Here is a 12,258-nt window from a genome sequence, read left to right as displayed (position 1 = left end):
TTTCACATTACTCTAGTAGTCCACTGGCAGCTTTTTTTTTTAAGATGGCCAGGGGAGTTCTTGTCTATAATATCATTAAGAAAAATATATACACAGCATTAGCCCTGATATTTTAATGGAAATACTGACCAAGTCAAATTTACAACATTTCAAATGCAAACTACACAGAAGGGTGACTGAGTACATAATACCAAGCATAATCCTATATAATAAAAGGCCAATATGCAAATCCACAGAACGGTGTAATGACCAGTTGCTATGACATGCACTGACCACCAGGGGGCAGATGCTCAATGCAGGAGCTGCCCCCTGGTGGTCAGCGCACTCCCATAGGGAGAGCACTGCTCAGCCAGAAGCCAAGCCTGACTCACTGCTGGCGAGTGCAGTGGTGGTGGTGGGAGCCTCTCCCACCTCTGCTGCAGGCGGGTGTTAAGGAGAGAGGGGTCCTGGAATGGGAGAGCCCCAGACTGCAAGAGTGATGTCTGACTGCCAGCTTAGGCCTGATCCCTGGGGTGGGGTGGGGGTGGAGGAGATCAGGCCTAAGCCGGTAGGCAAACATCCCCCGAGGGCTCCTGGACTGCAAGAGGCCGCAGGCTGGGCTGAGACACGCCCCCCCATGCCCCCAGACACCAGGCCTCTAGTTTAACTTGCCAGCTATAATACAGGCTGGGTTTAGAGCTTGTAGCTCAGATGTCACAAGACAGGAGGGACAAAAATGCTGTTTGTGAAAACCATGTAGTGAAACTCCCCCTTCTTTTTGGTTATACTGGTAGGTTGAAGGTTTTCTCCTGAACTGGCTCTGAAACCTTATTCCCAATCTGCAAGCAAGTGCTCTGGACATAACCCTGTGCAGGGACAGCAACAGCTGGGCCCCATCTATTTCCCCCATAATTCCATGTCAACATGATCTTTCTTGAGTGAGCAGAGGGGGATAGGTGAGTTAATTGCTGGGAAAACCTGAAGATTTCCCATCCCCAATCAGTACTTATCATTCCATCTCCAAGTCAGATACTGCCTCAGCTTCATCCTAGAATCTCCTCCCACCACAAGGCTCTTTTGCTGCCATACATTACTGGGTCCCACCTCTTGTGTTGTCTTCCCCCTCACCACTCCCCCCCCCACACAAACAAACAAACAAAAAAATCAAAGAAGTCTACCATGTATTTTGAAAGTCCAGAAGCCAAAAAGTCTGTGGGATTTGGAAGTGTGTGTTGAGGGTGGGGGTGAGGGGTGTGGATTTTTAATTGAAAAAAACAAACAAAAAAACCACTGTTGGTTACTTTGCAACTATGATTAGGGTAAATGGTTGCTGGAGGAAAATCCACCAGAAGTCCAGGCTGACCACATAAAAATCCTTATCACCCAGGATTAAATGTCTGCCAGTTTAAATTATATATATTCCATTTGCATTTAGTAATGAAGTGTACCAAATCTCCCTCCCAACCCCACTTATACCACACGCCTTATACACACTTCTTTCAAATACTGATTTGGTATTTAAGTTGTTCACTCCCATTTCTACTAAGGATAAGAAAAAATATAGAGAATTACAAATTATATAGCTAGATAACTCACTCAAATATCACACATATCTAAACAGTTGAAATAAGGGAGGGGAAAATATATATTAAAAGAATAAAGTATTCTGCTTCAAAATTTTGGAATATTTTGACTTGAGATTAGTGAAATTGATTGCTAACTAGAACAAAAGCCTGTTGGTACCCTGGATAAGGAACTGAGCCTAAATCCCTGCTTCATAATTGTTCTCTGGTGAGGACAAGGGACTTGGGTTGCAAGTTTATTCCTTAAGAACCAAACTTTATTTTTTTTTAAAAAGTTTTGGGGCAAGGGAAAGACAAGTTTTACACAAAAGTACTACAACCGTAACTCCCTTTGGTAAAAAGTGTAATAAATGTCTTGTACACCTGTTCATAGGTACTAAATCTGAAGTCACATAGAACTATGGTACACAAGAAGCTAGAGCAGTTATGCTAGCACATCAAAGCATATTTCTTTTAATAAAAAATTGACAGTATGTACATTATTTACAAAAAAGAAAATCCCCGTTAAAATTGTGTGTGTTTGAGAGAAAGAGTAAAGCTGGTGGATGGCACTGGGGAAGACTGATAAGGAAGCAGGTACAAAATAGTTCCTCGGGAGCTAAAAAGAACTGATTTGAACTTGTTGAGGTTGATAAACAGAGGAGAAAGTAAAAGGGAGGCAACAAGGGATTCGTCAGGAATCAAATCCACAAGATGATCAATCCCAAAGCCAAACCGTGGGTCCCACATAAAACCTAATGGATGCTCTAAATGTGCTTGAGTGATCAGGAAAAAAAAAAAAAAAAAAAAAAAAAAAAAAAAAAATCACATCCAGTTTTGTTCCCCCCTCTTTTTTTTGGGTGGGGGGAAGAAGAGGAGCATTGACCATCAGAGTTACAACCCATTTGAGCGTTGAGTCCTTCCCCAGTTAGTCAATGTACACCCATCCAGCCAAGGTTTGAATAGCACCTGGTTCCCTCTTTGAAGGTCAGGCCCCAGGAGACTCCAGTCTTAGCTCTGCTGGTGTGTGCAAGCAAGCTGTGTGTTTATGCTTAAGTGGATTTCCTTCCCCACCAGGATCCTAAACCCTTGGGGAAAGTTCCAGAGCACAGACAGATCAGGTGGCCATGTCCCAGAGAGGCCCAGTGAGGCTTGAAAGGCATCTTCCTCATTTCTTCAGTGCGTGTGAGGGCACATGAACCGCACCCCCCTCACACACACACCTCCTTCAAGTTATCTACTCTGGCTTCGCAGTTATGGGGTTTTGAACACTGTGCCGTATTTGACACGGTACTTGTTAATGTTCACAAAATGCAGAGTCTCTGTGTCACAGGTGGTGGTACAGGGTACCAGGCCCTCCAGCCCCTCACCCATGAGCCACTTGCTGGTCTCCGCTGCCATTTCACGGGGCACGTGCTCCTTGGTCCACTTATCTACCCAGGCCTGGAACCTCTGATGTAGCCTCTTGCTTACACGCTCATGGGACTGCAAAACAGAACAAGTAAAAAAACAAAACAAAACAAACAAACAAAAACACCCATGAACTAGGACCAAAAAAAACACAACCCTTCAAATACAAAGCCCAATTTTCTCCTAAAGTAGCAAAGAAAAGATGTGGCCTCAAGTCTCTGATACCACTGGTTAGTGGGGAAAAAAACACACACAAAAATGTAGGAATCTATGTTTAAAGAAGAGAACTAAAAAAGGTTAAGAACATAGAGCATGTAAGGAGTTGGAACCCACTGAGCCACCAAAGAAATGCCAACACAGGTTCTGGGCAAAACAAGCTCAGTGTTTCTCAATTTTAGCATTCATTAGAATCACCTGGAAAATTTGATAAAAATACAGATTTCCTTGTTTCTCTCAATCTACATTTTAACATCAGCAACCCACCTGATTCTAATCCACATCAATTGGTTGCCTCCTGCAGGGGCCCGACCAGGGCCAGGGATCGAGCCTGCAACCGAGGTATATGCCTGTATGTACCCTTTACCAGAATTGAACCAATGACCATTCAGTCCTCAGGCCAACACTTTAGCCACTGAGCCAGGGACCATCGGATTCTAATATACCCTCAAGTTAGACAGCTGTTGGTTATTTCTATCAGCAGCATGGCAATCCACTTCTAAATAACATGAGACTTAAAGGGCTTAAAACCCATTCTCCCTCACAGTATTACCCCCACCCTGTCCAGCAGAGTACCAAGCATAGCGGATCTCCAGTGGATCCTACCTATGCATCCTGTAAATATTTATCAGTGCTCACATAAAAGACAGAGGAGAAAAGGATGAATTAGGCCCAGCTCCCCAAATAATTTGAATCAGAGACACAGATACACAGCACACAGTACCATGAGATAAGTATATTAAACTGTCCACCCAGCATCTCCTACTTGAATGTTTTACTGCCCTATCAAACTTAAGCAGTCAAAACAAAGTGCTTGATTTGCCCCTCAAACATGGTAATCTCTTAATAACAGATATATTCCTAAACTTCCCACTTACCCAAGCAAAACAAACAAAACCAAATAACAAAAACCACACCAGGCATCATCCTTGATGTTCTCTTTTCTCTTACCTCAAATGGGAATCTAATCATTACTGTCTGACAACTGTATCTCCAGTCTGTTTAATTCTTAAAATTCCACTGCCACCTTTCTGCTAGCCGAGGTCACCATCGAATCTCATTTGGACTACAGCAGTTCTTTAGTGTGGTCTCTGCTCTTCCAACTTGGTGCCACTACTTTCCTCATAACAGTACAAGCCATCTTTGTCAACATCCCAATACACTTCAAACAAAATCCAAACCATGGCCTGTAAGACTAAGCAATGTGGCCTCTATTACCCTTCCAACTTCACACATCCCACTTTCCTTATGGCTCAAACCACACTGATGGTTTTAGTTTTTCACATATTCCTCCCTCTCAGCCTTGGACTTCCTTTGCCTAGAAATTATCAACCCCCCACTCTTCACCGAGCTGGATCCTTGTCACTGTTCAGGTCTTAAGCTTCGCCTCCTTAGAGAGATCTCTCCCACAATAGCTAGGCACATCACTTATTCTTGGTCACTTCACCTAGCTTCTTTCCTTGATAGTGAATATCACACTGCCTTCCTTATATGCTCTACTTCATGGCTGTAGTCCCAGGTTGTGGCTCAATACCTGGTACATAAGTATATCAGGAAGCTTTCACTACTGAAGCAGTACATGTAAATGGGTAGCCTTCATATAAGCACTACCACTTGAAAGTAAATGCTGGGAATAGCTTCAATGGAAATGCCACCAGCTGTTATGGGTTGATTTGTGCCTCACCTCCAAATTCATATATTCCAGTCCTAACCCTCAGTACCTCAGAATGTGCCCTAATTTGGAAATAAGGTTGTTGCAGTTATAATTAGTTAATATGTTAGCAGGGTGAACCCATAATGCAACATGACTGCGGAGGAAAATTTGGGACACACACATGCACACGGGGAGAATGCCATGTGAAGATGAAGGCAAGTATCTACAAACCAAGAAATATCACAGGGTGACAGTTAACTACCAGAGCCCAGAGGAGGCAAGCAAAACATTCTCCCTCACAGCCCTCAGAAGGTTTGAACCTACTGCCAACACTTTTAACTTGAACTTCGAGCTTTCGGAACTGAGACAATAAATTTCTGTTGTTTAAGTCACACAGTTTGTGTGGTACTTTGTTACAGCATCCTCAACAACCTAATACACCAGTTTACTCAATTCTTAAATCCAAGTGGAGGTGTTCATAAAGGAAGAGAAAAAACCAGCAGCCTTTGGGGTAGCGCTGGTCCTGGCTGGGGAGAGGTTCTCACCTGATGAGCCCGGAGCAAGGCAGTCCTCCGATACATGTAGTCCTCAGACTTGATCACATACACCATCTTGTAGGAGTTCAGCTTGAACCTACACTCCAGTTTATCCAAGCTATCCACATTCTCCATGCTCTTCTTGCTGTTTCCTTCCTTCCCTTCCTTTTCTTGCTGTTCTCGACCACGCTGACACTTCCGGATCCGCCGCAGGTTCCTACAAAGCAGAAAGCCATGAATGATGAGAGCTGGTCCAGACAGATTTCCATGACTCCCCTAAGAGTTTTCCTTATTATATGCCTTCACAGTACTCATCACAATTTTAGTTACATATAAAAAATGTCCAATGATTTCACTGTAAAAAAAAAAAAAATATTTCAGCTGCAGGGATAAACAGAAAAGCAGAAATCTTCAACCACCTCCTACCCCTAATTCTTCAAAAATCCCGCTTGACTTGGCAGAGATAACCTCCGTCAGCAGTTTTGCTTTGAAATCTTCTAGATCTCCTTGAAATAACATATGTAATCACTTGCTATGGTTCTGCTTTTGGAATTTGTTCAAGACAAAATAGGATCACACTATAAATACTATTCTATTATTCTCAACTTTTCACTACTCTCATGAAGATTTTATTTCACTACATATAGAATTGTCTCTCTTTAATGGCTGCAGAGGAAATGTGCCTCAATTTACCTTCCTTAACAGAAATCAATCAGGGGTTCGTCATCTGAACCAGAGCACAGAAAATTATTTAAATGCCTATTTTCTCAATTATTCCAAAGATGGAACATAATTAATACTATTCTACATACCTAGAAAAAGAGATAAACATCAATGGGTGCCTTGGTAGGTAGGTAGAGCTTAATTCTCTCCAACAATAAGCAGAAAAAGGTTGTTAACTAGGCAATTATATTATTTCCAATACTTTATTAAAAGTACTGTTTCAGTGAGTATCTCTGTATACATGTATCTCTGTAGGACAGCAAGTTCTTTGATCCAAGGACCCAAACTCTTTTCAAGAGGTCTGTAAGATCAAAGCTATTTTCATAATAATACCAAAACATTATCTCCCTCCCGCCCCTCACCCCGCTTTACTGCATTAATATCTGGCCTCACAGTGCAAAAGTAATGGTGAGTAAAAATGGTGGCAGCAAACTATTCTTAGAAATCTTTGCATTCTTCTCTGGCCATGCACTGGCAATTAAAAAGAAAGACGGCGTCACTTAAGAATGCCCTAATGAAAAGTAACTTTTTTTTAAAATATATTTTATTGATTTTTTACAGAGAGGAAGGGAGGATAGATAGAGAGTCAGAAACATCGATGAGAGAGAAACATCGATCAGCTGCCTTCTGCACACTCCCCACTGGGTATGTGCCCGCAACCAAGGCACATGCCCTTGGCCGGAATCGAACCCGGGACCCTTGAGTCCACAGGCCGACGCTCTATCCACTGAGCCAAACCGGTCAGGGCTGAAAAGTAACTTTTAAAAAATATGTTTTTATTGATTTCAGAGTGTAAGTGAGAGAGAGAAACGTTTATGATGAGAATCATCAATTGGCTGCCTCCTGCACGCCTCCTGCAGGATGGAGCCTGCAATCTTGCATGTGCCCTGACGCGAAATCTAATTGTGACCTCCTAGTTCATGGGTTGAAGCTCAACCACTTAGCCTCATCAGCTGGGGGAAGAAGTAACACTTTAAAATTAAATCCCAGCCCCTCAATTCACATCATTTTAATATACTGTAGGTAAAATGGGAACTACACAAGAAGCACCTTTGTGTGCTGAAGTACAATGAAATCTTTGAAGAAAGGCACTTGAGCTCTGCTGAGTTGCAAATGGATCACCAATTTTACCTGAAAGAACTGACTAGTCAGTCTAAGATATATGCCACATTTTTTTCTCAAAAATGAACAAGGGAGCCTGGCACTTCAATGAAAACTACTACATGTATTTGTTGTCAATAAGATTTAAGCTTTCAAGTAAAACTTAGAATTTTGGTAAACTGGTGCTTGCCACCATGAGCTGACAGCTTCCCATTATTTAAAGACTAGAGGCCCGATGCACAAAATTCATGCAAGAGTAGGCCTTCCTTCCCCCGGCTGCTGGAACTAGCTTCCCTCCAGCCACTGGCAGACACCTGGGACCCAGGCTTCCCTCTGGCAGGCACCCGGAACCTGGGCTTCCCTCGCAGGCCCAGCTTAATCTGGAAGGTCGTCTGGAAGAACGTCCAGTCTAATTAGCATATTACACTTTTATTATTATAGATGTATTTGATGAGGTCAATGGCAATATTAATAAATGTGGTTTTTTAAATATTGTAAAATGAAAATGTGTAAACGTCTGGTAGGTCTGCATAACTTAGTGAATTACAATTTTCCAAATAACCAATTGCATGAAGTTATAATGCATGAAAAAGAATCAGACTACAAAATAAACCAATGGTTTGACATAACTGTATGAAAAGATCATTGGTACTTTCATTGATACTGTAACTAATCTTTAAGAAACTACTACTTAAAGGGCTTTGTTGTCATATCAAAGAATGCATATTTGAGTAAGGCCAGATTTTCTTTGCATATTTCAACCAAACAATATAGTGCAACATACTGAATACAGAAGCAGATCTAAGAATCTAGCACGAAAAAGCTTTGCAAAAATGTAATGCAATGCCACTCTTTCACTAATTTTTGTTTGGAATAGCTTTTCATTATAAAATTACTACTGGCTCAGTGAATGGATTTGTGCACATTGAAAGGAAATTAATTAGAAGAAAGATTCGTAAGATAATTACATTACTGCAAAAAATTACATGTCAAAATAGTATCTACATATATAAAAGCCTAAGTGAACAAATGACTGAACAACTGGTCGCTATGATGTGCACTGACCACCAGGGGGCAGACACTCAATACAGGAGCTGCCCCCTGGTGGTCAGTGCGCTTCCACAGTGGAAGCAGCGCTCAGCTGACCAACCCATCCTGGTGGTGCACCAGCCCAGTGGCAGCCACTCACTCCCTCAGTAGTCCTGCAGGGCCAATCTCCAGAGAACAGGCCAGGCACCAATGGACTGGTGCCACTGGCACGATCCCTACAGCACCGTCAGCCTCCTGGAAGTCGGCCTCAGGCACCGCAGCCACTTCCCCTCCCTAGACACTCCGCAAGGAAGAAATTATATAAAAGCGGTCGCCAGGTGGCTCCCAACAACCAGCGTGAATGTCAATGAGATGGATCCGGATCCCGGGCAGGCAAGGGTATACCACTGCCTGCCTGGAGGGCTGATCGCATCCTGCCCTCCCCACCACCCACCTTGGGATGGGTGCCAGATGCAGGGCTTATGGCTGGTAAGCACTGCTGTGGCTGCGCGAGCCTCTCCCAATCGGGACTGACTGGGCGTGAGCCCGCGGCAGGCCCAGTAGGGCCAGGATGAGCAGGAGCGGCAGGCAGTGTTGGACTGCCGGTTTCGGCCCAATCCCACAGGCCACCCTGAGGGACCCCACCTGTGCACAAATTCGTGTACCGGGCCTCTAGTATATAATACAGTATTATAAAATTAAAATACAAAATATTTTAATATCGTTATTTGCCCTTTCTCTATAATAGAAGTGTAATAGATGAAAAAAAATTAGTAAATGTGTATGAAAATAATATATAAATTTATTAATAAACAATATTCTGTTGATGACATTGCTTTCTTTCGGCTTCAGAGGCATGTTGTGCCAATAGCTGATCTTCAGATATATTTTGTTAACGCCACCGCTTTCTTTCAGCTTCAGAGGTACATTGTGCCAATAGTTGGTCTTCAGATACATTATGGCGTCGCATGCGATTGGCGCCAGCAAGAGCTTTATATGTATCGTGCGTGCATGAGTCAACGTTTATTTTTAAACTGCCAGTGCGTGACATGTGTACCGGCCAGCCGGTCAATCAGTCACTTAGCCTTTTATATATATACTAGTGGCCCAGTGCACGAAATTCGTGCACATTAAAAGGGGATTAATTAGAGGAAACAATTTAATATTGCTATTTGCCCTTTCTCTATAATAGAAGTGTCAGAGATGAAAGAAAATTAGTAAAATGTATATGAAAACCTTCCTCCTGCCAGAGTCTGGGGCACACCATGGGACCCAGAGTCAAGTCCCTTGCCCACGCACATGCGCCTCAAAATCTTGTGAGACCCAGACCTGGCCAGCAATCCCCTCCACCCCCGGTCATTGGGATAGATCCAGACCTGGCTAGTCCCACCCTTGTCAAGCCCCGCCAGACAGGGAACGTAGCCTCAGGTCCCCTGGACCAGCGCCAGGACGGGGGACATGGCCTGAGGTCCCCCAGCCCAGACCGAGGTGGGGGAGCGTGCCTTGAGGTCCCCCGTCAAGCCCCACCAGGTGTGGGACATGGCCTGAGATCCCGTCAAGCCCCACTGGGTGGGGGGCATGGCCTGAGGTCCCCCGTCAAGGCCTGCCAGGTTGGGGGTGGGGGGCGCAGCCTCAGGTCCCCTGGCCCAGCACCGGGAGGGGGGAACAGCCTCAGGTCCCCTGTCAAGCCCCATCGGCAGGGGGTTGCAGCCTCAGGTCCCCCCTGGGCAGGGGACACGGCCTGAGTTCCCCCGACGCAGCACTGGGGGTGCACCTTGAGGTCCCCTGTCAAGCCCCACCAGGCAGGGGGGCGCAGCCTCAGGTCCCCTGACTCGGTGCTGGGGCGGGAGGTGCGGCCTGAAGTCCCCTGTCAAGCCCCACCTGGTGGGGGGTGTGGCCTGAGTCCCCTGGCCTGGCGCTGGGGCCAGGGGAGCAGCCTGAGGTCCCTTTGCCCAGCACCAGGACGGGAAGCGCACCTTGAGGTTCCCCGTCAAGCCCCACTGGGTGGGGGGCATGGCCTGAGGTCCTCTGTCAAGCCCTGCCAGGTGGGGGGCATGGCCTGAGGTCCCCGGTCTGGTGCTGGGGTGGGGAGAGCAGCCTGAGGTCCCTTTGCCCAGCACCAGGACGGGAAGCGCACCTTGAGGTCCCCTATCAAGCCCTGCCAGGTGTGGAAGGCGGCCTGAGGTCCTCTGTCAAGCCCCACGGGGGAGAGGAAGGGCATAACCTCAGGTCCCTGCTGAATGCTTGTTAAGGCTCCTTATGGGAACTTGGCCTCAGCTGTGGGTGCAGCCATCTTTGTGACAGAGTGATGGTTAATTAGCATATTCCCTCTTTATTAGATAGGATAGATTTCTGATAACATAATGTGTTTAGTATTATTGTTTTTAAATGAATTCATTAACTTTTTAAACATTCTCAGTTTTAATTTCTAATGTGGTAAATGTAACTAGATATAATCCATATAAACAAAAGCTTTTGGAGGTACTCAACCTCTAAAAGTGAAGAGATCTCAAAGCCAGAAACACTGAGAACCTGAGCTATTAAGGCAAATTATTAGAAACCAAAGTTCTACAGTAAAGGTCCCATACATGAACAGCTCTGACCCCAGAATGATTGTATCAATTTATATCCTTCCCCATGGAATATGAAAATGCCTCCCTTCCCTGCACCGCCTAAAGTATGTGTTACAAATATTTCTAAAACGTTGCTAAACACACGAAATGTTTATTTTCCTGTGTCAGGAGCATGGAAACTAACTCTGTTTTGTTTGCCTGGCACAGAGCAGCTGCTTGGGGTCTGCTCAATGAATCAATGAAAAAAAAGAAACTGGCAGAGCCCTTCTGCTCACACTACCATCCATGTTCTGATTAGGACTAAGCCTGTAATACTGGGATAACATCTTTCTGGAAATGTAAAGCATGAGATTTCAATTAAAATTTTGGCAAGATTTCAATTTTGGGAAGGAAGAAAGCCAGTCTACTACAGCAAAACCTATTTTCCACTTTTGAAACTCTTCTTCAACCTCAAATAGAGGACCAGCATTACAATCTGCCTACATATGGGCAGGGTGAATTAAAAAGATTCTGTGAAGGGAGTTAACAAAGCAGGTCTAAGATTGCTATCCTTTGAGAGGCCTGCTTACAAGGTTGTCCCTTGGGATATTGGATTTTGGGAGCGTTTCCACCATTCCCTAAATGATAAGAGTGGCTCTCTCTATATAAGCTGTTTGCTCAAAACATATGGCTTATGCTGTAAATGTGCTTTCCTTCTGGAAATCTGGAATTCTGGTACATGCTAGGCAGAGGATGCCTACATGACTAGCACCCAATAAAAAAAACTACAGCACTGAGAGAGAACCTAATGAGCTTCCTTGGTAGACAGAATTTCAAACTGATTGTCACAATTCATTGCTAGAGGAATTCAGTGTCCTGTATGACTTCAATGGAAGAGGATTCTGGGAAGCTTTTGCCTGGCTTCCTCTGACTTTGTCACAGATGACTTTCCCTTTGCTGATTTAGCTTTGTGTCCTTTTACACATTCAGTGTAATAAGGGAAGTAAATTGTCACTGATTCTCTAAAACTCTCACTTCTCTGATGCTTTGGCACGAGCTCCAAGTAAGCTTCTGTTTTAACAGCAGCACAAACCTTGATTAGTGCCCTCAGCAGAAAGAACAATGAACAGAGTAAGTGAAAAACAAGAATCTGAAAAGACATTTAACTTTCTGTTGTTTAACCATGCACAAGTGTATCCTGCCAATGCATGACTTAGTTCACTTACCTTGGGAGAAATACTGGTTTCCGTGCCAGATGCTCACGAAGCTCAGGAGAGGTAGTATCAGAATTCATGTATCGCTCCACATAGTCTGACCAGCGCTAGGATTACAAACACAAAATAGGAGTGGGGAGAGAGCAAAAACCTGAGCTCTATCCTCCCTCATCAGCAAATTATATGACTAAAATTCCTAAAATTTCAAGATCAAAAAATATGTTCCCATAATGACATGCTTGTTACTTGGTATTGAAACACAGCTTTAAAAGTCTGTTAGAT

At 44.2% G+C, this 12,258-nt stretch overlaps 1 protein-coding gene across 9 annotated transcripts in view; it reads right to left on the bottom strand.

Moving 5' to 3' along the window:
* Positions 1 to 47: 47 nt before the first annotated feature.
* Positions 48 to 12,258, bottom strand: part of SIN3A (SIN3 transcription regulator family member A) — an 85,142-nt gene continuing 72,931 nt past the window's right edge. For all 9 annotated transcript variants that reach the window (XM_080660072.1, XM_080660074.1, XM_080660070.1 and 6 more), the window contains 3 exons: positions 11,989 to 12,083; positions 5,367 to 5,574; positions 48 to 3,026 (listed from right to left, as the gene is read on the bottom strand). In XM_080660072.1, the coding sequence (XP_080516198.1) occupies positions 2,796 to 3,026; positions 5,367 to 5,574; positions 11,989 to 12,083 (534 nt within the window). In that variant the 3' untranslated portion in view covers positions 48 to 2,795. The remainder of the gene's footprint in view (positions 3,027 to 5,366; positions 5,575 to 11,988; positions 12,084 to 12,258) is intronic.

Source organism: Plecotus auritus (assembly GCF_963455305.1).
Source record: "Plecotus auritus genome assembly, chromosome: 1".
Taxonomy (NCBI): domain Eukaryota; kingdom Metazoa; phylum Chordata; class Mammalia; order Chiroptera; family Vespertilionidae; genus Plecotus; species Plecotus auritus.
This window is presented reverse-complemented; position numbering and strand designations above follow the sequence as displayed.